General features: G+C 40.2%; 1 protein-coding gene across 1 annotated transcript; it reads right to left on the bottom strand.

Moving 5' to 3' along the window:
- Positions 1–5,689: 5,689 nt before the first annotated feature.
- Positions 5,690–20,163, bottom strand: LOC134078918 (uncharacterized). Its single transcript, XM_062535083.1, has 6 exons — positions 20,118–20,163; positions 10,389–10,485; positions 9,163–9,459; positions 8,599–8,865; positions 7,906–7,950; positions 5,690–5,706 (listed from the first exon to the last, which is right to left on the bottom strand). The coding sequence occupies exons 2-6, from the start codon at positions 10,450–10,452 to the stop codon at positions 5,690–5,692; spliced, it is 690 nt and encodes a 229-aa protein (XP_062391067.1). The 5' UTR covers positions 10,453–10,485; positions 20,118–20,163.
- Between the last annotated feature and the right edge of the window lie 5,683 nt (positions 20,164–25,846).

Consider the following 25,846-nt stretch of genomic DNA (forward strand, 5'->3'; position numbering starts at 1 on the left):
GTCCTGATAGTGAACCATAGGTCTATTGATATTGATGCTTAAAATTCAGACTGTGCCTTTAAATAGGCGACTTTTTTCATCTATCAGCACAATGTGACAGTAAGCCATTTCCACTTTAAAAATCAGCTCAATATTATGTGCAAGACTGGTGTTTACCAAGCATGCCAACGTGTTAATATCTTAGCACTATTGTCATACGTTTTCTAGTGAGATGGCTATCCCGAAATGACAAGGTGTTAACTAAACAATTTAGTAGACCTAAAGTCGACAGGCTTTGTGGTTAAAACGATGAAAACCAGTAGGCTAGTCGGTCACAGCTAACTTCAAGCACAATAGCTTAGACTCACACGCGCATAAATTAAAAGTCAATACAGCATCACGAGATTGCTGCTGTCATTATCGGAAAATCCAGACACGTCAAACTGGACGCGAACGCGTGGCAAAGCCAAAACAACTTCATAAATGATGTATCTAAATAAATAATTTGACCTTTACCGTTTCATGGCTTCTGCTAAGAAACAAATAGTTCACCACACACATCGAACTTGCATCAAACATTCATCAACACACGTCTGCTTTCACTTTCAATGAAGAAGACTAGCGAACGGACATGTTTGCGGAGTGATGAATGAGAAGCACCAAACCCGTCGTCAGTCAGCGCGCGCCCTACGGCAAATTAATTTTATTTCCCTTCATTTAATAATTGGTCTATTGAGTCAGACTGCCGAGAAATATGTAGGCCTAGCACTTTCAAGCATTCACAAGCACTTTACCCCAAATCCAAGCATTTTTCAAACCTTGAAAACACCACATTAAAATCCAAGCATTTTCATGGATTTCAAGCACCCGTACGTCGCAACTTCTGGTCGCATGTCAGTCACACCCACTGACTCTATACACGTTGTGATTGGCCCGCTTTTATTTTCCATTTCTCAGCTCCTTAGCTCTACGGAGCGTTGCTAGACTGCCCCGCCAGCCAAATTACATTTGCTGCCGCTAGGGGCGTCTAGATTTCTAGGCTAATGTTGTACAGCTAAATTTGTAAATAAAACTGGAAAACTTTTTTTTTACATGGGTTTTGATTTCAGGCTGTAAGACAAAAAAAGTAACTATTGCAAAAGGGTATGATGTGCCTATAGAAAGTCATCATACCCTTTTGAAATAGTTATGTTGCAGGGAGATATAGATCAAGTGTTTTGTTTCATTGTTAGATGGCTAATGAAATAAAAAAAAAACAAGAGGGCATTAATGTTTTATACAATCACTTTATAAAGCCAACAAGGTCACAGAATTTGCACATAGCTTATAGAAAACTAAGCTTAATTATACAGCACATCTCAAACACTAGGGACATTCAGGTTTATTTGTTTTGACACTTCATACCTGAGATAACTCCTATTGACCTTTCAAGGGTTAAGTTCAATGCAACACACCGGTAAACACAAACAAATTATAGTAAATACGTATATAAGTATGACGGGTCAATAAAAAAAAAAGTTAAAAAAAAATGAAGTACATACATTAAAACAATGAAAGGACAAAAGACACAAAGCAGAATAAAAGACAGTGCATATGATGAGTAGGAGGTGCATTTACACTCTAATCTTGTGTCAATGACAATGGAGTTGTTGATTAGTTAGCATGAAGTGTTTGAGAACAATTTCGTCTGAAGTATATATATATTTTGTATGTATATATATTTTTTTCGCCACCACCCCCCCCCCCCCCCCTCTTCGGAGGACTACTTTATTTTTAATAAAGCAAACAGAAAAAGAGATACATTATTTTGTCCTACAGTAAACACCCTGGATACATAAGGGGAGGGGAGATTAAACCACCACTTACAGTGAGATACATGTAAGACACACAACACATAACAAGTGGTTGCAGCTGTACATTTGCATCTTTTTTTCTATTTAAACAAAATGACAAACATAATATAAAATATGAAAAACACTACTATTAAAAAAAATATTGCTTGATGTTAACTCAAGGCAGTGTTTTTTTCTGTTCTTTGATCAATAACATCTCCATAATTTGTTTTCACAGCATCTAATATTTTCCCTCTATGATTGTTTGCTGGTATACCTCTCAGTCTATTGCCTAACTATTTAACATTGCTGTATATCAATGCACCCCTCTCTTCACACCCGATGCCTTTACCACGTCAGTCAAGGCACATTTGTTTTTGGTATCACATTTAAAAGCAGCAATAGTTGGACTACAGTGAGAGTGCTTTCTTTGGATGTGCTTCCATGTTCTCTAACTGTCTGTGACCTTGGTCAAGGTTGGTTAACTGATTGACAATACTTAAATGAAAAAGGAATACAAAACAAGAGAACAGCGATAAACACATGTTTATCCTTTTTTGCCTTTATCCTGATAGCCGATGGACTTGGCAATAAGGTCTTAATAGACCTCTGAAGCTCGCTTACAAGAAAGCTGCCATCTTTGAGATCCGTTCTCTTGCGATTTTTCTTATGGTAAAATAACATGTGGATTTTGAGTTATTGTGCCTGTTAAACTCTCACAGGGAGGAAGTCTGAAATACAGTTTTGCTCAACACACTTTTGTCCTCTGCCTTCAAGTGTACTGTGGTCTTGGTACATTAAGATGGCAAACTTATATTTTTGCTACCCCAGAACTAACTTGCAATGCAACTTGCCATATAGTTAGATCAATTAACACCGGATCTCCTAATAGAAGCAAAGATGGCAGCTTTGGTTCCTATAGGCAAACTTCAGAAGTCTATTGTAACCAAATAAAATGGCTACAGTGTCCGTAGTGACCTGGGTTAGTCCCAGGTGAGTCCATCTGTCTCTCTCACTCACTTCCTGTTTCTCACTATCCAATCCCAATAAACCCAAAAAGGCCCCAAAACACACTTAACACATTAATGGCGTTCACTAACGAAAGTTCGGGAGGAGCAAGACGGAATTTGCCACGCCTCCTTCTTCAATCAGTGAGGCTACTTATTTGCAGTCTACTTGCTGAAGCTTCAGCAACGGCGTTACTCCGCTCGCAACCCACCATCTCCCCTTTCACCTCCCGTCTTCCATAGGTAAAGAATAAAGGGGTGCATGGCGGAATCCTGCCCGACTCCTGCCTGCGCAGTCGACTCCAGTGTGATTCCGCAAAGCACTTTAGGACCCTGGCCAGAGACTTCGCCAAACATGCTCTTCTATTATGCTTTTATGTCTGTGCACATTTCGGAATGTGAACTAGTGAAGAGTACTGAATCACGTTCCACATTGGTGCTTAAACAATACTGGCTATTGAACATTCAATTCCTCTTTGTGCAAAAGCGTCTGCTAAATAGCATTACCAAAACCAGCTTTTGTCATTTTTTCCCTTTACATACAGGAACTAAAAAAAGGTCCATGTAAATTCCTGAAGGACCAAAGATAATACATGCATTTGTTGTGACCACCACCACCCACAAATATGCTTGGCAACAGAAAAAAGACAGTGTTAACTAAGAACATAATGCTTTCAAAAGAAATGAACAAGCGCCAATGGAAAATCAGTTTGAACTTCAAAACAAATAAAGTAAAAGTTCTATAATATAATAGCTTCATAGTTTAAAACATTCTCTCACATTAGAAGTGTGTGTGTGTGTGTGTGTCATATAACAAGAAAAACAAACAAACAAACAAACAAACAAACCAACTAACAGACAAACAAACCCGATGAAAACAATAATCTCTTTAGCGGAGGTAATGAAAATGGTAACAGCATTCCATATCATAAATAATCATTACTTAGTCATAAATAAAAGGCATTTCAGTGAGCATGTGCAGTCAGTCCAAGTCGTTCCACTTCTCAGTAGTGCAGCTGGTGTATCAATCCATATAACTGGAGTAGGAAATTGGTACACCGTAGTATTACAATTACAATGAAGTGCTATAGTTAGACTCCATAACCTGAGTAGAAAATACTTCAGATGAAGATACTTCAGGGAGGCACTGAGAGGGAAGTCTGTTCAAGTGTCCTAAAGAAGAAATGCCTCTGCTTGCTGCAACATTTCCATAAAAATAGAAAAAAGATTCATCATGAAACTTCAAAAGTGTTAAAAAAGAATGGACAGGGTGCAGAGTCCAGAGTGAAGACCCTCACAAAATGTAACCAAAATCATGGTAGCAACATACCAGAAAGTGGCACATTAAAAGTGGTACAACAGTTACTAAGTACTCCGTGTGCCATGGATAAACCATGCTAGCACCATGGTTAGGAGCATAGTAATCGTCATAACCATGACACAACCCTGTGCTGATGAGGACGGTTGAGGAGGAGGTGTCCTATTCTGCCATGTCATGGTCTGCTGGTGAGGAAGTTCCATAATCCATAAAACAAGTAAAAATGCAAATCCCAGGTTGATGATTTGATGTAAATGGCAAAAAATGGAAGTCAACAAATACCATCGGACATCTGGTTTGGTCAACAGGAAGGACAGGGTTGTAATGGAATTGATACAGCATCCTCTGGATATCTGTTTCAGTAAGATAAAGCCATGTCATAAAGAATAATAGATATCAATACATTCATATCACAAGATGAAATGGATGCCTTTTCCACTCTAAAATGTTCAACATTGTCATCAAAAGCAACCACAGCATTAAACACATAATCATCCTCAAAAATCATATTTCCCCACCTCTTGCACATTTTCCACATTGAAATAGAATGGATTGAAATATTAAGATTTTATCATTTCTTTTAAATACAATTCCTTCATTACAACAACTAAACTCTGTTCACTCTGTGATTAACCTCTTTCACACACAAGTGAAGTGCAGCTATTAGATTGAAAGGACATCATGCCATGCCAACCAACCTTTCCGCTTCTTTTACACTGTAACGCCAACTCCAACGGCAACTGCTACAAGCACAACAGCCAGAGTAGGTCTCACAATTTTTCCCTGGTTAGATCCTGCAAAGTAAAAGAATATGTTCTCAATGTAGGCTAAAAGAGCAATAATGTCAGCATTTAACACAAACACTGCTGCTGAATATGTAACGTGGAGTTTGTCCAGAGAACCACTATTGTAGAAATAAATGACAAAATAACATTACAGGGATCAAGAACGTGAGATAGAGTTCAAAGACCCCTTTGAAAGTAACAAATTCATTGCTGAATCCCAGTGAGTGAGCCCTGAGGACTAGGACTAAAGATTCACAGACTTAATTGTCTCAAACTCAAGTGCTATGTGAGTGAGTGTGTGAGGCCACATTGGCTCAGATAGGTATACATGGGATTGGGACAGCACTTCACGAGATCTCATGTACTTTGGCGATGTTTAACAACAAAGACGTTGCTAACACTTCCACCATGCATGTGTGTCGTGCTGTTGTTTACCTTGTACATTTAGGTACAATTAGTATTTTACAACAAAAGCAAACAATATTTCTATATATTAGTGAGCTAGAGACTTTGACTTCCACTAGAGCTTCTCTACATCATCTCTACTTGCTCTGTATTATAGGACTGGCTACTGCATTGGCTAGTGAGGGTACACTGCATAAGAGGAAGGTGGAGAGGGGATAATGGAGAAATGGAATGCTAATCAACATGCTTACACACTCCGGCATTAGGAAACCCAGTGGGAAAACACCAGAGCAAAACAATATGGAGTGTTGGACAACTAACAAAAAAACTACTACCAAAAGGCATGCAAATCCCAGCACCCTATTACCTGAGGGCTGTTCCTGCAAACCCACAAGGAGGGAAAGTCAGTAGTATCAAGATGAAAATACATAAGTTCAAATTGAATTTGAAGACACAACTCAGTTGCCTACAAAGAGCATACCTCATAACTTTGAAAACAATACTGACACTAATGTGGACATGCTGCGTTGTTTTGCATTTTGTGTAAAAACAACACAAACATTTAGACTTAACTGTAACACCCACCCATGTAACAACTTCATACCAATGTAATAAAAACGGCAGTTTTCTGCTTGGCCCCCAGTAAAAGGTGATGATGATTGCAGATAAAGACACAACGGCTGTGTAGCATTCCTGCTTGCCCCCCATAAGTGATGATCAAGTAAAGGTCCAAAGTACAGTAAATAGGCTACATTTCACAACTATTTCACATACAGTATGTTCAAAGGCCTGCCAAAGATATATAGCCTGGATGCCAGACCGAAGTTTAGCCCCGCCTACATTCTTTTTCTGCAGGGAACTTCGGTCTGGCACTGCTCCGTTCAGCTGCTACTATTCGAGGTACAGAGCTGTTCGGACCACATTGTCAGGGCGGGCTTTACGTGATGATTGACAGATGAACAGCAGTGAGGTTCACGGCTAGCCTAGAAATCTAGACGCCCCTAGCGGCAGCAAATGTAATTTGGCTGGCGGGGCAGTCTAGGCACGATCCATTGAGCCAGGGAGCTGAGAACCCCCAGCACCAGTGGGCCAATCACAGCGTGTATAGAGTCGGTGGGTGGGCTTAACATAATGGTGACTGACATGCGACCAGAAGTTGCGACGGCAACGCATCCTGTTATTTGAAAACAAGAAGATGATTCGTTTAGCGTTATCCTATTGCGTGGAGAGGGAAGGTTACGCATCCTGCTACTTGAAAACAAGAAGATGATTCGTTCAGCGTTATCCTATTGCGGGAAGGGAATTTGAAAGACAACTGTTTATCCCACCCCTCCGATTGAGCCCCGTCTACGGTGAGTGTCCAGACCCTACATCTTGATGTGGGTCTGGCTCGTCAGGCTAGTTCACGGCTGCATGCGTCCTCGTTCGACGAGTTGGGTGTGAGACTGTGTTGGCTTAGGTTGATTTTGATTGCAACAGAAACGCTACGGCTATGAATGCATAATTTGTTCATGCAGTTTGGCCTTTCGTTTATCTTAGCTATTGAAACGGAGGTTTTATCACGGATTCACACAACTATTTCGGAACACGTGGATATGTGGGAAAACTGCAGTTTCACTTTCACCAAGTTAAAACAGCATGTTTGGGTGATGTTTTTCCGTTTGTTTAAAAATGTCTGTTTGCTCGTTGGGTTAACGACACACTTCCCCAGCTGTTCATTGCATACAGTTTGAAGGAATTATTTTTAAAAACGAGGGAGGATGTTTTCCATATAGCCTACCCTGCTACATATTTCGTTGTCTTAGATTTCGCAGATACTGACAGCCAATAACTTGTTCTGTTTGGTTTGGGCTATCCAATGAGTGCAGAGCTATCCCCCCCGCCCTTATCAGTTGAATCACGCCCCATAATCGCAGCTGAATGGAGCAGTTTCAGACTCATATTCTGACAAGAATTGAGTATGACGTCGTCAGGCTAAAAGATATAAGCAGAATGATAACAAAAGGGAGAAATCACAGAACGAACACTATCTGGTCATGGCATTTTTTTAACTGATGATTTTTCACACATACTCTTACAAATCTGGAATTTCACTAAATCACTGATTCATTACATTTGTGGGAAGTTACATTATATTCATTAATTTAGCAGATGCTTTTATCCAAAGTGACATTCGTCAATTATATTACACAAGTGGTAATGGGGAGCCTGCACACCTTAATAAATTAAACTGCAGGTGCAGCTATTTTGGAAGGATAACTTCAAAGTAACAACTAGTTGAAAAGTGCAGCACTGCTTACTACACTTCACTCTGATGAAGGTCTGACTAAACGAAAGGTCAGTTCATAAAAAAACTGGCCCTGCATGAAGTAAGGAGCTTTTTTTTGCGCATGGGCTATCATTATGTTGGTGGGATTATTATGTTTAAAAAGTGCAATTTTTAAATATATATATATATGTTTGTGCTTCATTACACTGGTGGGAAACTTATGTCAGCGGGTGTTATGTTACACTTAACCATCACATTTTAAACCTGACACCAAGGCATGCTAAATCACACACACAGTCTGTTCACTAACCTGAGTCCTTCTCTGAGATGTTCTTGTTCTTGTTCTTGTTAGTATCTGCAAAAAAGACACCACGACACTAGGATAAACTTGTCTGGTACAGTATATATTATTTTGGTCTAAGTCAAGTGATGAGTTTGAAAGCTTGGACCATTTCCCGCTTAATTTAGTCTCTTTTTACACAGAAAAAATACAAGCACACCTAAATTCATCACCGCAAATCATGAAAGAACATTTAACCCTTTGATCTTATTGGTCAAATGCGTCTGGGCAAGGAGCAAGAAAACATATCCTGTGTTACATACTGTTACTAAGGAAGACTGAAGGTGTGATGGGAGTATGGGTTGTGAAAGCAAAGCTTCGGCAGGCAGTCTATCATTTGCAGTGTGAAAGCACCCTGAGAAAGAAATGACTTTGCCCTGGCAAGAATTGATTCCAATCCATCTTTAAAAATGCCGCCCTATGAGTGCTCACTGATAAATGACAAGTGTGGTATTTTGAGAGGGAGTGCCTCAATGCAATAAAAGGCATCTGATTTATTTATGTCAGTAAAAGAAGTTGAATTTACCCTGCGTATTAGTGCACCAAAGGGTGTTATTGAACAGCTTAGTTCACTCAAGATCATTTCAAGATCTTTGAGTTTATAAATCTGATCAAAAAAGTAGCCATTCAAAACAAGCAAAAATATAGAGTATTTTCACCTACCTCTAACAGTAAGTAGATAAGAAAGAGTCCTAAAGCCATCTGTAAATGTATATAAGCCACTGTGAGTTTGCTGAAGATCTGAGATGGTTAAAGAAAAAGTTTCACTGTCCAGCACCATGGTCTCATTGAGAGTCTCTGACTCCCCTCCATCCCAATGAGCAATGACTGTGCTGTTGAGTGTCCACTGAACACTCTGCACATCTACATTTGGTACGTCTGGTTTCAAAGTGATGGACTGTCCTTTCATCCCACGCACAGGCACAGCATCTGCAGAATTTAAGTACAGTTAACTTATTACATCAAGAATACACTTGAATATCCACTGGTAAACATAACAAAGCACTACCCAATGTCTGAATTGTGTTAATTTGTTCCAGGCTAAAATGCCATGCAATACTGATAGAGCTGAGAAATGTGGGTGAAGATTTGCATGTGTAGTAGTAGCATTAATATTTACATCTATGAAATAAGCATTACAAGTGAAAAGCATGATGTGCAGGTCTGTGTTTGTCTCCGTCACATAGACTAAACTGTGTCAGCTGTTTTAATTGGTAGGCTACTCACCGACTACAGCCAGCCTCAGACTTTGAGTTGGGACATCATTAACCTTAGCTAAATACTCCCCTGCAAATTGTTGATGCAGGTTTGAGATGGTCAGGGCCCCGGTGTTCACATCCAGTGTACAGGTAGTTGAAGTAGAGTTAAAGATGCCATAGAAAACTGGTGCCTTGTCTCCTTTATCCCAGTCTGCAGCTATATTCTCGTTGTGTTTCCAGCCAATGGAGCTCACAATCGTTCCATCAGGTAGCTGCACTGATAACACAATGGAGCCATATTTTGCCCCATAGTACACTTTTCTCTCTGAAACAACAGTTGAAGTCATGCATAGAAGAGGGTTTACACTCATTAAGGTAATAACACGGTGGCTGAGAAATTGCGCAAATTTACTATGTCAGAGCATTAAATTACATGTCATAATAAAACAAAATCCTGTGAACACTTTTACAAGTCTTGATACAAATTTACAAGTACAGAGTCGAAAAGGGTAGGTACAGCCATAGACATAGAACGCGTTCTATGTCTATGGGTGTAGCGCTGCTTGAAGGGTAGGTACAGCACAGCTTGAAAGTTTGTGAACCCATGCTAAAGTTGACTAAAAAGACAAATAAAAAAAAGAATCTGTTAGAAATTAAAACAGCCCCACATACCCTTCACCATACCTAGAGATTGGTATGGTGTGTTTTTTTTTCAGCTAGCCTATTAGCTGGTTTAATTTGCATTGAGCTCAATAGGCTAATAGGCTAGATGAAAAAAAAAAAAAAAAACACCATACCAGTTTCTAGACTCTAAATCTGCCTGCCTCTGTGGACATTTAACACAGGGGTGCAAATACGTATACCCCCTGTATTTCAGGGAATAATGTTTATTCTTATTATTTATTCCACAGATGATTTCTTTTTCTTTTTAGTCAACTTTAGCATGGTTTCACAAACTTTCAAGCAGCACTGCCTACTTCTTGCATGTTTCTTGCTTTTCTAATTTGTTTTGCACTTTGTGAATTTGTACCTACAAATGCAAATGTGTTTTGCACTTCTCAGCCTGAGCCACCGTACAATCATGAGCAGTCTCCCTGACGTATTTTTGTACTGTAAACAATGTCGGGTCAAAGAAATGTTAGTTACTTGTACTTTGGTTTCTACTTGCTTATGACTTCAGTTTAAAACCTCTGGTCTGCAATAAATATTACTCAAGCTGAATACTACGGACTCATCCAATAAATCTCAACTTACCTAGTCGAGGTGCCAGGGTGTTGGCCAGAAGGAAGAGAATACCAACAACAGTTTTTGAGCCCATTATCCTTGCTACGCCCAAGTTCACATAGTCATACTGTCATAGAAAAGAGGCATAAATAACTCACCAATACTTTTGCCTATTCAACCTTATTTTCCACCAACAGAGACATTCTGATCTGGTTCGCACTTCAGATGTTCAACTATGCAGTGCATTTCAACCAAAAACAACAGAACCTGAAAAGACGGTTACAACGCAAGAGCTAGAGACACAAAATGGTTGTTTTGCCTGTGAACCAGAGTGATAGTCATTCCACAGTTCAGTTGCAGCACCTCTGCTGATGATGGGTAGGACTACATGGCCAAATCATGTAGTCATGGCTATCTGGCCCACCATTTCAGTCCCTTACCACATCTCTCTCAAGACCCAAACATTATTTTCTTTTCCTGCTCTCTTTTGAAGGACCTAATCTCTCTGGTGAGTCTAGCAGGATAACTGCCAGCCTGTTTCTTTCTCTACATTTTAGTTAGTGTGCTTGCAAAAGCACACTATTGTTCTTCCTATTATTATTATCAAATTTATTTATCTTGCAGAACATTTTTGTCTCCCTATCTTGTCCTAGGGATTTGGAGCTAGAGACGCCGTTCCACTTCTCACGCGTGCGTCCTGATGCGAGGATGGTGGCTTGTATAAAGCTTTTCGATACGCCTTGTCGTTCTCCCGTTATTCCAGTTTTTCCGGTCGATTTTTCCCCATAGGAATGAATGGAAAAGCGACTTTTGAGCGCTGATGCCCACACATTTTTCCACCTGTAGCCCAAACCGTAAGACATAAAGTCATGAAATTTGGTATGCTGATAGAGGAGACTACCCTGATTGACACCACCAGGTTTCATGCTCGCCACTCTCACGCTCTAGCGCCACCAACTGGTCAAAGATGGAAAACATGTTCATGCCCGTAACTTTTGATCCGTATGGCCGATATTGATAAAACTTATACCATTGGAATCCTCTGACTCAGCTGATTCCAACGCACCATGTGATGTAATTTTCCGCCATGATAGATTTTCCGCCATTTTGAATTTTGTTCAAAGTCAAAGTAAAGCTACCCTGGCCGCATAGTTTATCCGATCGTCATGAAACTTGGCACGCGTGATCTACAGACCAAGGTGGATCAACCGCCTTGATTTCGTCTTCATACGTCCAAGCGTTCGCCTGTGATAACCAATTAAATTCAGCGAGCGAAGCCGCCAAACAGGAAGTGCGCCTATCTTGGATATGCTGTGACGTATGAAAGCCATATTTGGTGGGATGACTTGAGACCCCATTCAAAGCACCCCCAATAAATTTGGTGTTATTTGGTCTGTCGATGGCTCTATAATTAGCAAAAACGTGAGTGTTGGTGAATGTATACTATTAATCGGAATAGCTCATCTTAAATTGCTTTAGGTCATGCCAAAAGGACATTTCAGAGTGATTTAAGATACAATGTTGATATTTAAAAAAAAAAAAATCTATTTATTGCCATTCTTGTAAAAGGTACTAATGTGTACACCACAGCACAGCATTGTTCCAAGTTTGACGCATACAGTTCAATGACATCATGATTTCAAACTCGATAGTATTCAATCCTCAAATGATTGACACGGGATGGTCCGCAGCAGTACACCAATGGTGTAATTCTAGGCTTGTCCACATCGATGTCTCACCTTGAGACTGGGTAATTCTTAGAGATGCCATGATCCCGAGGGACAAGTACGGACTTACTCGCTGTTGATTATAATGTGTGTTCAGTTGTTATATATAGTAGACAATCACACGATGTTTCTCAGTGACGGTGTGTTTTGGATCATTTGTATTGACCTGAGCATTCTGGGTATTTCACTCAGAGGATCATATGACACCCCCACAAAGCAGGCGAAATACCGGAAGTAGAGTGGTGTGCGTGAGGCAACGAGGATTTTAATTAGAATGTAGTCCTATGGAAATCGCAGTTACACTTTCAACAGTAAGTGTGTTTAGACTTCGAATTTCGTCACATAATTTATATCATAGCCACCTAAGAGTTTACCAAAGATAACGTTGTTGTCCATTTCAATGTAATAAATGTTTCTGAATTTGGGGAGGTCTCCTTATGGAGGTTATGTGGTTATGTTTTCCATGTATTCCTGTAGGAAAAGGTTGTGGCTTACACTTTCATAAAGTTTGTATATTTACACTTCAAATTTCGTTACACCATTTATATCATAGCCACCCTAAGGTTTAACAAAAATAACAACGTAGTCCAATGTCATTTTAATGCATTTTTCGGAATTTGAGAGGTCTAGTTATGAGGGTAGGTTAGCTAACTGCAGTTCAAATGCTAATCGCGACTAGCATCGCTAGTTGGTTTTAACTTTACTGAGGCTGTTTATACTGAATTGCAACTGCTGTTATGAAGACAGTTTGGAGCCTGGCAGACGTGAAGGCAGTGAAAGGTAATTAAATGCATGGTCCAAGTAGCCTGGAAAGCCAAACTATGTTAACTGTAGCCTAAGTTTAATATGGAACGAGTACGTGTTGCTGATATCATTTCGCAACTCATCGAGCTAGCAAGTCAAGCTAGTCTACATCAGGCAGTGCATAGATAATATTATTACACTTTTTTTACAGTCAATGAAGCACCAAGTGAAAGTCAATGTTTGCTTTATATCCAGTGGCAGTGGTGCTGATGTCGTTTGAATAAGTACAGTAAACTTAGTCAGAAGATCTAAAAATATTTGCATTCATGCTAGCTGTATGGTCTATGTGCCACCTATGAATCCCCCTGTTGCAAGCTGCTGCCAAGTAGGCTGGTCATGTCTAAAGCGTGATTATTTTCAATAACTACTCCTCCTGATTGATTGTCATTGACACCGTCAGGGTATGGCTTACCAAGACAGGGAGAAAGTAAGCTGTGTATGGCAGGTGCGTGTGGTAGGCTAGGCAAGGCAGTGCTATTCCATGTAAACTGCAGTGGTGGACTGCGTGATCGCTGGTCAGGCCACCCCCAACCAGCAAAATGTGACGTGATATATATCTATATGTCTATATACTGTATCTATCTAGGATATCTGTATATATCTATGTATCTATCTATAATCTGCACTTTTTACTGCTGAACCGTGTCTTGCCCGTTTCTCTTTACTCCTCTCTCATGTCAATCTCAAGGGGGCTTGTTCAGTGGTCCCCAACGTGACGCAATAGAGTACATTGAGGGGGAAAGAAGAATCATTGCAAACCTCAAATCATTGCAACATCAAATAGGCCTACAATGGATAACAGTTTAGATGAGTAGTACCTAATGCAAATTTGTTTAATAATGCAAACCTTGCAATACGGCCTTTAACATATGTGATATTTTGGAAACCCATTTCATTGCAGAGGATAGGGTAATTGTGTTTGAAGGGGACGTGACTTAACATAGGCTATAATTAACTATTTTTACGACTTGATTCAAAGCAAGGTCGGGGGCATATATTTTTTTTTTACAGTTAAGAGTTTTCCGACACTCAATGTGTCGCTACCATGGCAGGATTTTTCTGCTTGGCTTTCGTTATGAAGCTTGACTTGACCTGTCATCGATGCTGCCCCGTCAGTGCAAACTACGCATATCCCTGCTAACTTAACTGGAAAGCTATACTGGACGCGTAACTGAAGCGTTCCGTTCGCAACGCGTACAATTCATTTTAGATGACTGGTCCATCTCCCACATCTGTTATAGCTACTTTAATAGTGGAAGCTAATTCAACACTTCAGTTCTGCACTGGATGTAGCTCCCCTGTACGCTCATGATTTGTAAAGCAGGCAACAATTCTGTTACCCTGAACATCTCATCTCCGGTAGCATTGTCCAGTTCTTTGCCAAATAAAATGATCTGAAATCTCATCATCCACGTATCTCACGTTAGCGATCAACTGGCAAGGCCAACTGGTCAGTGGAGTTTTTCCATTTCTTATGCAGCATCTGGCCCTAGCATCACTTTAACCATTTGCAGGCTAGAATGTTAAATTGTGTGGCTTTTTTAAATTTAGCAAACAAATCTGAAAAACGAGCCACACGCACGATAGAAAGCATAGCATTCAGTGTCTTTGTTCTGGTGCAGCACATTCCGAGGTTCATGTGGAAGCGAATGCACTCTCTTTAAAAACATATCCATTGCGTGCACCTGCATTCTGCCGTCTGCTGTCAATACAGAACAACAAACAAACAAACTTAATGTTAACGAAGTTGTTAACATTACGCCCTGAAGTAAAGTAAACTGTAGCCTATTGTTGTTTGTGCTGCAAAGAAAACTTGAATTGATATAATTGCAATATAATTATTATGGCCAAATTTCTTTTTATGAAATGATATATCAAAGCAGGTAGAAGTAACTGTAGTCACTTGACATTTCTGAGGATTTACATATTTCCATCAGGGCAGTGGTATAGAAATTCTTCAGTGGAGGGACCACACTAGTTAATCACGCCATCAACACCTTCTTACCTTTTCTTCTGTTATTACTATTCTTTAACTTTATGGTAGAAAGTGAGTCCAGCAAATTGAGAACCTAGGATCCTGTTTATGTTTATGAATGTGACTCCAGTATATGTTGAGACATAAGAGTGGAAAAGGGGGTTACATTTATATAATGCAAATGATTATGTTAACAATGTCATCGAATATGTTGTACAAACAAGAAGAGCGAAATGGTAAACTTTTAAGAAATCATCATCCACATCATAGTATGATGCTGTGTGGGGTTATGGACTTGACAGTTTTGCATGGAATTGCCCATGCAGTATATACATATTTAAGCAATATAGCACGAGTGGGAGTGGGTTGTTGCTAGATATTCCCACGGGTGTTGTTCGGCCGTAGCCTCCGGCCTCGAGGCTACGGCCGAACAACACCCGTGGGAATATCCAACAACAACCCACGATTACGAGTGCTATATTGCTTTTATACAACAATTCTACCACTTCTTTTTTGTGCTAATTTCCCATTATCATGTAAACGTTTAAATCGCTAAAACTGTCTTGTTTGTAGAACTAACTTCTCTCCGCCACAAATTTCTACTTCATGCAGGACAAACTGCCGTTACTAGTTCTAAATGGATGGTTGCTATGGCCAAAGGCCAGTCGTTAGTTCTAAAAGCACGTTGCTATGGCCAAAAGCCAGTCGTTAGTTCTATCTCTCCCGTTGTCAAGCAATGTAGAATCTAGCCTAATAAACGTTAGCTCGCATTGCGTCTGGTTAGGACATGCTTTTAGCTTTGAAACATCACTATTTTACTTAGCCTACATGCCATCCAACTAGCTAATATCCACCTCCGTCATATTCTATGTTCTGAGCGTCTGTATTTCAGCTTGGATGCAACGTGACAGTTCGGTTTACACTTGACAATTTGACATTGTATCGCGGAGTGATTTATTATTAGCTGTGAAAAGTCCGAGTGGATTATCGTGGGATATCTCAACTCATGGAACGTCTCTCGGCCAATCAGAAACAAAGAAACCGCTTCATAGAACCCAATTGTTGTATAATAAGATTTGACACATTGCAGTTTTTTAATGGTGGGGTTATTTATAAATCAAAGAATTGTGGGTAGATGTGGGTGAACTGTGCAACATGCAGTTTGTGGACATGAGGCAGACGTAACAGACAGATATTTGTGTTTGAGGGGGTGATGTGTATGTGTGTGTGTAAGTGTGTGTGTGTGTGTGTGTTTATGTGAAAGTCTTCGTTGCTGGTCAACTCAGCGACATGCAGTTTGTGGACAAGAGGCAGATGTAACGGACTGACGTTTCTGTTTGAAAGAGTTGTTTGTGTGTGTGTGTGTGTGTGTGTGTGTCTTTGTTGCCGGTGTACAGTATTTCTGAATATGAATGCTGTCTGGACAGGAAATGGCACAGCTTTTATCACATGCAACCAATCCAAAATCGATTTCATATTCAGAAACGTTAACCAGTAACAGCCTGGTTGCTTTGACATATCAAAACCAAATTTTATCCTATTACATCATTTGAACAGGTGAGTCGTCCTGTTTATTTTACCATCCATTTGAGGCTATAACACATTGCAACTTATTTAACAGTGAGTAAACTGCGGATGTTCCCGCATAACAGAATAGCTATAACATTAGGCTACTCGTATTTGTTCTAGAAACATGCCTAGTTCCTTAGGCTCCCTCCTTCCTTCAGTGGTTACGTGTTTCATGCTGGCTACACGAGAACAACTCATACTTAATTCAACACAAGGTCTACAGACCTTAGAGGTGTACATTTCATTTTCATACATCAAAGCGTTAGCCCTTGACAGCCAATCAAATTCTATGTTGAAGTGTCCAAACAGGAAGTGAGGTCAAATCTCGGAGACGCTTTGAGGTATTGAGACCATATTTGGCGGCATGATTTTGGACACCATCCAAAGTAGCCTCAGTAAATGTGTTGTAATTTGGCCACTAGGGGGCGCCGCAATTAGCAAAAATGCATTTTGGCTCATATCTCTTTACGTCTTTGGGATGACATCTACATTTTTACATTGGAGGTGCTCTGGGCCATACCACTGATGAATCTAGGCAACTTGTCAGGTCAGTGTAAGAATTCGGCAATCGAGGGCAACGCCGCCAAACTCGAAGCAGCTTCGCGTCTTGGCCAAACTTTGGCGCTTTGACCTGAGGACAAGCGGTCGTGTCTCCTACCGGGCGCTGTCGTGGCGCGTCTGAGCAAGCACACTTCGCACTTTCCCACCGGGAAATGCATTCTAGTTTTAATTGATAATTTTAATCGAATAGCGTTATTGGTATCCTGTATCATGTAGGCCTACTGACGTGATGTCACAACTACTGGCTGGCAGGCAAGAACCACATTCTCCAGCAAAGAAACCCAGTAAACCAATCAAGAGTCTTACCGTCCCAAGTGTTACAGTGCCCTCCAAAAGTAATGGAACACATGCTTAAAGTTAAATATAAAATCATCTTTCGATTATTGATCTTAATGCCTTACATGAAAAATGAGGAAATATTCAACCTTTAAGGACATCAATTTTCTTTGTGAATGAATAATGTGTTGTAAATAAATAAATGTTTTCCTGAAAATACTGGCGTCATAAGTATTGGAACGCCCATGTTAAATTCCCATAGAGGAATTTTATTTGTATATTTAAAGGCTAGTTATTTCATGGATCCAGGACAAATATGCACCCTGATAAAGTCCCCTGGGCCTTTGGAATCAAAATAACCCCACATCAACACTACTTCACCATACCATTTAATTCTCATTGAGCTCAATGCAATTCAAACCAGCTAACAGGCTGACTGAAATAAAACCATGTCAATCTCTTAGTATGGTGAAGGGTAGGCCTACACAGTAAAAAAAATGGGGTGTTGATATTGCAGAATAAAGTGATTTAAACCCAGATTGAGTATTTTCAACATTTTGGAGAGTAAAGTTGCTCTACCAAAGGAGTTAAAAGGGAGTGTAAAATTCTGCAGACATGCAGTGAAAATTTAACTCTACAGAGTGATGAATAGGCAACCCGGGCCGCTACTCTGCTGCTGTAGGCTATAACCGTTACTTACCACTTGGTTTGGCACGCTGGAGGATGACTGCGGAGTCTGATATTGTCGGGTGAGTAACAGTTCTATGTGTCATCAACAACAACTGGTCATTTTCCAACTTCACATAAGTCTGTGTTGTGTTGAGGTCATATTAATTACAAGCACCCTTCTCTATGTCGTCGATAAGTTCGTTATCAGCCAGCTAGTTCTAGACCGAGTTACTGTAGCTTTTTTGCTGGCAACTTGGGCAACGGTTCAAATGTTCGACATATCAGTTCAGACCAATTAGGCTATTGGCCGCTAGGGTGCGTCTAGATTTCTAGGCTAAGATTCTGGCATAAAGGCCAGATGATTTTAAAAATCTAACTAGGCTAGAAGTGACTTTAGGATTACTCATTCCTAACAAAGATGGAAGAGTAACAGTGGTAACACCAAGTTCAAAGATGTCATTGCACAACATGCGCCTACAGTAAACCCATTATAGGCTACTGACCACATTCCAACATGAGACACTGTCTCAGGAACCCTGCCTCACATAGCCTAACCCATCCAGGTGTTTGCCCACTAAATGCAAGAATTCAGTGCACAGTGCCCTAACCTAAATTGGGTTAATGTGACCTGCTGAGATAGCCTAGAAATCTAGACGCACAAATGCTGGCCTATTACGTGCAGAGGCAGTTTGAAAGACAACTGTTCATCCCACCCACAGGCTTCAACTCTGTGAATGGTCTGACCCCATAGCCTACATTTCTGTGTAGTTTGGCTTGCTACCAGAATCTAAGACTGAAAGACTAAATGGAAGGAATCATCCTGTAGGTGGCGGTAATAGGCTACACTGACCGGTGTCTAATCCGCCATAACCCTGAAGAAGAAGAAGAAGAAGAAGAAGAGGAAGTTACGGTCTTATCCGGGTTACAAAGTCATCGAAAGTGAAAGTCGAAAGTGCGTTGGCATAGGACGTCTGAAACCTAGAACAATTATTATTAGCAATATTTGCTATGGCTGAAACGGCAACGTTGTAGGCTACTTGCACGACTAGCTATTTTTTTTCTCGGCGGAAGCAACAGAACAGTTAATAGGCCTAGGCCTAGGCCTACTCATTTGACAAAACAACTCGTCGTAGACTAGATATCCCGGACCCGGGCTATGCCCGAGCCACACTTCGTTAGCTGAGGTAGCCTAGGCCTACTTTGGACCTTGCGTTTGACCTTGACGAACGTTCGCAAACATGATTTTCTATAAACGTTTCAGGCGAATTAACTCATTATTCTATATAATTTTGAGCGATATAAGCACCAAACGGCCTCCAGTGCCTACTGCGCTATAGTTTTCCATCAACAAATTGTAGCGAATGGAACACTCCAGCGAATTTATAAAAGGTAGGCCTAGCCTAACCTACAGTACACCAGAGCCTACATGCATCTATGGCTCTGACCTATGATGCTACACTATTTGGATTTATTGTGCCATTATTAGGCTACATCATCACTTAAAAACAATTGTTAGGTGAACGTATGCGCGAGACAAAATTCAGATATAACGATAGTGAACATTCTTAGCAGGCTCCAAACCATTTCCATCACATTTATAGACTTAACTCTCGTTAATCACGACAAAACCAATGTTACAGCGATTAATTTTCCATCACGTGTCGCACTAACAGTTTGATGCGAATTAACTTTTTAATGAAAGAAGGGCTATTACAATCAAAGATTCTAGAACAGTTCCGCTCTAGAATCTTTGGTTACAATCAGAGCCATGGCTCTGGTTAATGGAATGTTTGTCGTTCGAATGCACATGTTAAGAGGAAATATGAAAGTTCGTCACATTTTAGCTCCGCTCTATTTAGTGGTGCTTTTGGCCCCCTCCCTGCCAAATTATTTCTGATTCATAACAGGCAAAATAGGCTATGGTAAATGTTGATTAGGCAGCTAAAAAGTAGATTACTGATTTTAAAACATAGGCTAGGCTACTCGAGTAGGATAGGCAAGCCTAGAAGTAGGCCTATGTCTACCGTTTAAAAAAAATGAATTTGAAGAATATGATACCCTACTTGTTCCTTGAAAAAAAATATTTCAATTATTCCCCCTTTTTACTTGTACGCTGTGTCACTTAACATTACTTTCTATAGCCTATTTGATAAATAATTTGCATTAGGCTTAGCCTACCTGTAGATATTCAGCTTGTCCTCCTCCAAGTCCACTTGCTTGTAATTTGCCTGGTTATCAAGCATTGTTAAGGCGGAGCAAGACCCTTCAGAGGCCTCCTCCTGAAAATCCCCTTAATGAAAATGGAAAATCCTCTTAAAGGAACACTTCAACGTTTTTTCATATTAAGAGGGATTACATAAACTACTCTATTATCAGCATTTTTAGATGTGTCTGTAAAAAACTTAACTGTTTGTATTTTCCTGTTATATAATTGTTTACCCAGACTCTCTCTCTCTCTCTCTCTCTCTCTCTCTCTCATTCAAATACCTTGTGTTCACGCACTGCTAAAATATACGAGATTGGCATCGGCATGACCATGTAATCCCAGTTTGCATGTGTTAACTCTGCACATTTGTTATTACTTTTCCAGACTGCCCGTCTCGCCATTATTGGAGGGACTACCCTAGAGGTGAGGGCCCACCGTATTATGGCACATATCTTATCAAATGAACTGGCTTCAGGACTGAACTGGGCCGGAAAGAAGCACAAGGAACCATCCAAACAAAAACGTCCCTGCCGATGTATGTTTGGTGAGTCCTGCTACATTTATAATCACCGTGATCAATTCTATAGACTGCAAGCCATAAGGCCTTTATAATCCACCACACCCCACACACCACCAGGAGTCTTAGCTAGAAATTAACACAATAATCCATCCTTTTGAATAAAATAACCTTAGTTTTCTTTAATGATATCCTAAAACCTAATTGCACTGCCCAATATTGTACTTCATTCACAGCACTTGCATCTTGTTCACAATAAACTCAATGTTCTTCCCCTTCTTCCACATTGCGCTGTCATCTGCAAATAACGCCACTCCATCTTGACCTTGCATGTCTTTAAATATCTGGTCTATCATTATTACAAATAATAGAGGACTTACAATGCTTCCTTGAGGGGTGCCATTTTCTGCTCTAAAACTCTCACTTAGTTCCCCATCTATTCTCACTCTCAACGTTCTTTCAGATAATAGAGTTCTGATCCACCGAAAAGTCCATCCCCTAACACCCATCTGGTTTAATTTAATTCATATTCCTTCTGTCCACATCCTATCATAGGCTTTCTTTTTGTCAAAAATTGCTGCCACCACAGTCTCTTTATTCACTTGGGCCTTTCTTATGGCATCCTCCAGGCACACCACTGTGGTGTTAGTTAGTTCTATTTCTAACATCATTCTATCAACACAGACGTTTACATCAATAGGCGTTATTAAATATTTGCCTCAGGTGTGCTGTGGAGTGGGTAAAACTGTTTTTAGTAACAGACGAAGAGACAAACTCTCACGCTTGCCATTTTCTGAAATTTGGCAGCCCTGCTAGAAGTGACTTTAGGATTACTCATTCCTAACAAAGCTGGAAGAGTAACAGTGGTAACACCAAGTTCAATGATGTCATTGTACAATATGCGCCTAAACCCATTATACTGACCACATGCCATCACTACGAGTCACTGTCTCAGGAACCCTACATGCCGCATATACCATTGACTCTCATTTTTTTTACCCGATACACTCATTCAGTTCTAACACTCATCCATCACTTCCTCTCACTCCTTCAGATTTGTTTTTCTTTCTGTCTTTATTTTTTTCACATAGCCTGCAGTGTTCTTATTCTGCCTCTTCACTTATTTACTTCTCATTCTGCATGTATCTTATTTGTATGTACATTAACTACATTATTTTATCCTGATCCTTCTCTTTCTAAATTACCTTTTTAAGTTAAGTTACGTTTTTATTGCCATTTCAACAACACGGTTGATAGTAAAGTGCCTTGATGTGTTCATCACAATACAGCACAGCACACGCAGCACAACACAAGACAACATATGATACAAAATACAACAATACATGAACAGTCTGTAACTGTAATAAAAAGAAAAAAATAATAAAAGTGCATCAGGATTGCAATCTGAGTGTGTTGTTTGTTGAGGGTTACTGTGCTAAGAGGTTCAGTTTCTATTGCATTCACATTGTATGTTCATACTCATTATTTACAAAGAGATTCCGAGTGTATTTAATTGTCTGACTAGCCCAGAAATCTAGACGCACCCTAGCCAAATCCAAATTCGCTGGCAGGTCAGGCAGGGTTCACCCAGCCTAGACTGATCCCACATTTTCTTCTGTTGTCGCTTTTGCTGCATACACTATATTGCCAAAAGTATTGGGTCACTTGCCTTGACCCCCCTAATGACTTAAGTGACATCCCATTCTTAATCCATAGGTCTTAATATGACTTCGGTCCACCCTCTCCAGCTATAACAGCTTAGCTTTTCTGGGAAGGCTTTCCATAAGGTTTAGGAGTGTGTTTATGGGAATTTTTGGCCATTCTTCTAGAAGCACGTTTGTGAGGTCACACACTGATGTTGGGTGAGGAGACTGGTGCACAGTCATGTTGGAACAGGACGTGAGTATCCAAACTGTTCTCACAAAGTTGGGAGCATGGAATTGTCAAAAATCTATTGGTTAATGTAGCATTCAGAGTTCCTGTCACTGGAACTAAGGGGCCAAGCCCAGCTCGAGGATGGCCCCTTCCAGCTCTGGATCTTTAGTCACCATGATACATGTGCTGTCACTAGCAATGGAGGGAGGGATCATGTCCCAATGCACATTTCATATGATTGCAATTCATCTACAAGAAGTTTAAATCAGTTCAGTAAAACAGTTCAACAGGTTCAACTAAAGGAACTGAACTGCTCTCAGTTTCCACATGACTAGAACCCAGTCAAGTTAAAAACCTTGAAACTGTCTCCCTGCCCTATTTCTGTGGTAACGCATGACCCTCTATCCCGGCCTGTTTCTCCTGTGATTTTCTGAGCACCAGACAGGCCTCTTCTGGAGCTGTGAGTGACAGTTACACGCCCTGGAACAGTATTATTATACACAATGACTGAATTCTGAATACAGACTGCTGATTCTGTTGCCACAGAATCTGTCATCATTAGCTGCAAAAAGAGATGGAGATGGATTAAATCACTTTATTCCACTGCTTGGTTTAATTCCTCATTGTCCTGCTTTCTATAAGGGGTGCATTAATGTTATTTGCACATATGAAGCAATTTGTTGACTGTATCACACCTCTATATTAATTCTCCAAACTCGTGAAGTTTAAATGAACTGTCACAATGCATCCAAGCTGTAAAATAGACGTTCAAAACACAGTAATGTTTAGCATATGACGGAGGTGGCTTTTAGCTAGTTGGATGGCAGTGAGTATGCTAAGTATGTAGCAAGTAGCAATGTTTCAAAAAACGTTCATCAGAATCCTGGAATATGCCCCCTTGACAACGGGAGAGATGGAACTAACAACTGGCTTTTGCGCATCATGTAAAACACTTGCTGTACAGACGAATGCTTCATATCTTTAATTAAAACGAGTGATGGGTGGAGATGAACAAAGCACTATGTGCATGTTATGCATGTCCAACATTTAATACTCCATGAGCTTTGATTATCTCAGGGTGGCCTCAGCACTTTATGCAACTTTTCAGTGTTCCTCTTTAAGGTTACAGAACCAATGAGCTTTTACATAATTTACATACAATAAACATGAATGTTCTTGGCATCTACATTCGAGGAGACATTTTTATCAATACAAATTTTAAATAAAAAAAATAAAAAAATTTTAAAAATATACACACTCAACATAAACATAATATGAAACAAAATTCACATTGCTTTTCATACACCTACTTGGCACTGGCAGAACTGGAAATGGAAAAGTAATGCCCGTTTAATAATGCCATCAACTATTGTTCACTTTGACTAAGAGCTCCCCCATATGGCTAACAAAGGTACAATAATTCACATACATTTTTAAGACACAGTAGTTCATTTTCAACTTTCATTACTTCTATGTATGGCTGATGGGAGATAGTGGCTGAATCCCAAAGTGAGCCCTGACGCCCTGACGCCCGGACTAAAGACTTACAGACTTGCTTGATCTTAGGCGCTAAGTGAGTGATTGTGTGAGGCCACAAGTGCTCAGATAGGTATAAATTGGGACAGCACTTCACAAGATCACATGTACCTTGGCAATGTTTGGCAAACACTTTGAACTATGGGTAATTAATTCCCTTTGGTGAAGTCTGCACCAATGCAGACTCACAGAAAGTACTCGGTAGTGTGTACTCAAGCCCTCACTCCCTTTGAAATGTGACATTGGGATAGCCCTACAGTAAGCCATTATGAATTTTGCAAGAATGTGCAGCAAAGTCTGTGAGTCTGTGCGTCCATACTTTGGAATTGAGCCACTATCGGTCATGCCATTTTACGTGTACATTGAAAAAATCCCTGATTCGTGCCAACCTGGTAGGGGCAGAACTGATGGCTCATTGTAGAGGTGCGATGACTTTCTCCATTGTAGTTGACGCTACTTTGGCACAAGACAGGCTATGTGTCAAAACGAGAAAAATGTTGCAAAAAATCAAAACATAAAAAAAGTGAAACATTCCCACATTGAAATCGTATTTTCCAGCATGATAAATACATAGCAAAGTAACTTTGTTCACGACCTGTCCCTCCTGACCTGACCTGTCTCCGCTAATTGCGCAGGCCACCTGTTGTCAACGGCACACTGCTTCTGCTGCTGCTTCTACACTGGTCTAAACCGATTACTCGTCACTGATCACGCCCAGATAGGAGGCGGAAGTGGGCACCATTTCATTCCATTGAAAACCCCCTTTATGATTTATCTTCCTTACTATACGATCTTTGGTAAAAGTCTACCGTGTGGAAGCACTTTCTAGCTGACTGTTATTGTGAGCTCCAGGAATAGGGCACCGTACAAAGTAGCAGAGCATGACAAGCACTGTGTACATGCTACAGTGTATGACACTCAATATAAATAAAAAACAAACAAAAAGAAAATAACAGGCATACTCTACATCAACCTTTGACATTCAGATGCTATTAGGTTAATACTGATTGATAGAACAGAACTCTAACAAGGGAAAGCCTTTTACACAATATGAGTGAGCCCATGCAGGGAACCAAGGCCACATAAGAGGCCACCTCGGCATTCAGTGTTCATGTTGGTAGTCACAGGGAAACCGGAGGAAAAGGAAGAGGAGAGACGACACTCAATAGCGAGATGAGCCAAGCATTACGACACTACAACCACCCGCACCATGTTCAAACAAGCGAGGTTGTATCAACCTTGTATCGGGCCTCTTGTAAACATGTGAGAACATTCAACCATCTACAGCATATAAAGAGGTGATGTGTAGTCTTCCTGAATCTCCTAAAATATGTAACGATCTCTGGTTTAGTGGACGACTGGATGAGATGTACTGTAGGACCTCCAGTCTGTAGCGGGTTTCCTCATTCTCAGATATACTGTAAGTCACACTATAATGGTGTTGTCAGCAAACTTCATGCAAAAATGGAGTGCAGCATCCTCTGTAGATCTGTTTTAGTAAGGTAAATGATAAAGCAATGTCATAATGAACAATATATTTTGTACACTATTTATAGAAATAAAGCCATATTGTGAGATAATGTTCACCATTTCTTAAAGATGAACCTCTAGATACTGAGTCATCACACATGTACTATAAGCTCAACCTACTGTAGGCTGCGTAGGTTTTGTGTTGTTCCAGCTAACATTTCCCTTTAGCTATACAAAAAGATATAGTTGTCCGCACACCAGTATATACAGTATAACTCCCAGTGATGTTTATTGTCAAGCAAC

The sequence above is a fragment of the Sardina pilchardus genome, chromosome 4 (genome assembly GCF_963854185.1).
Source record: "Sardina pilchardus chromosome 4, fSarPil1.1, whole genome shotgun sequence".
NCBI lineage: Eukaryota > Metazoa > Chordata > Actinopteri > Clupeiformes > Clupeidae > Sardina > Sardina pilchardus.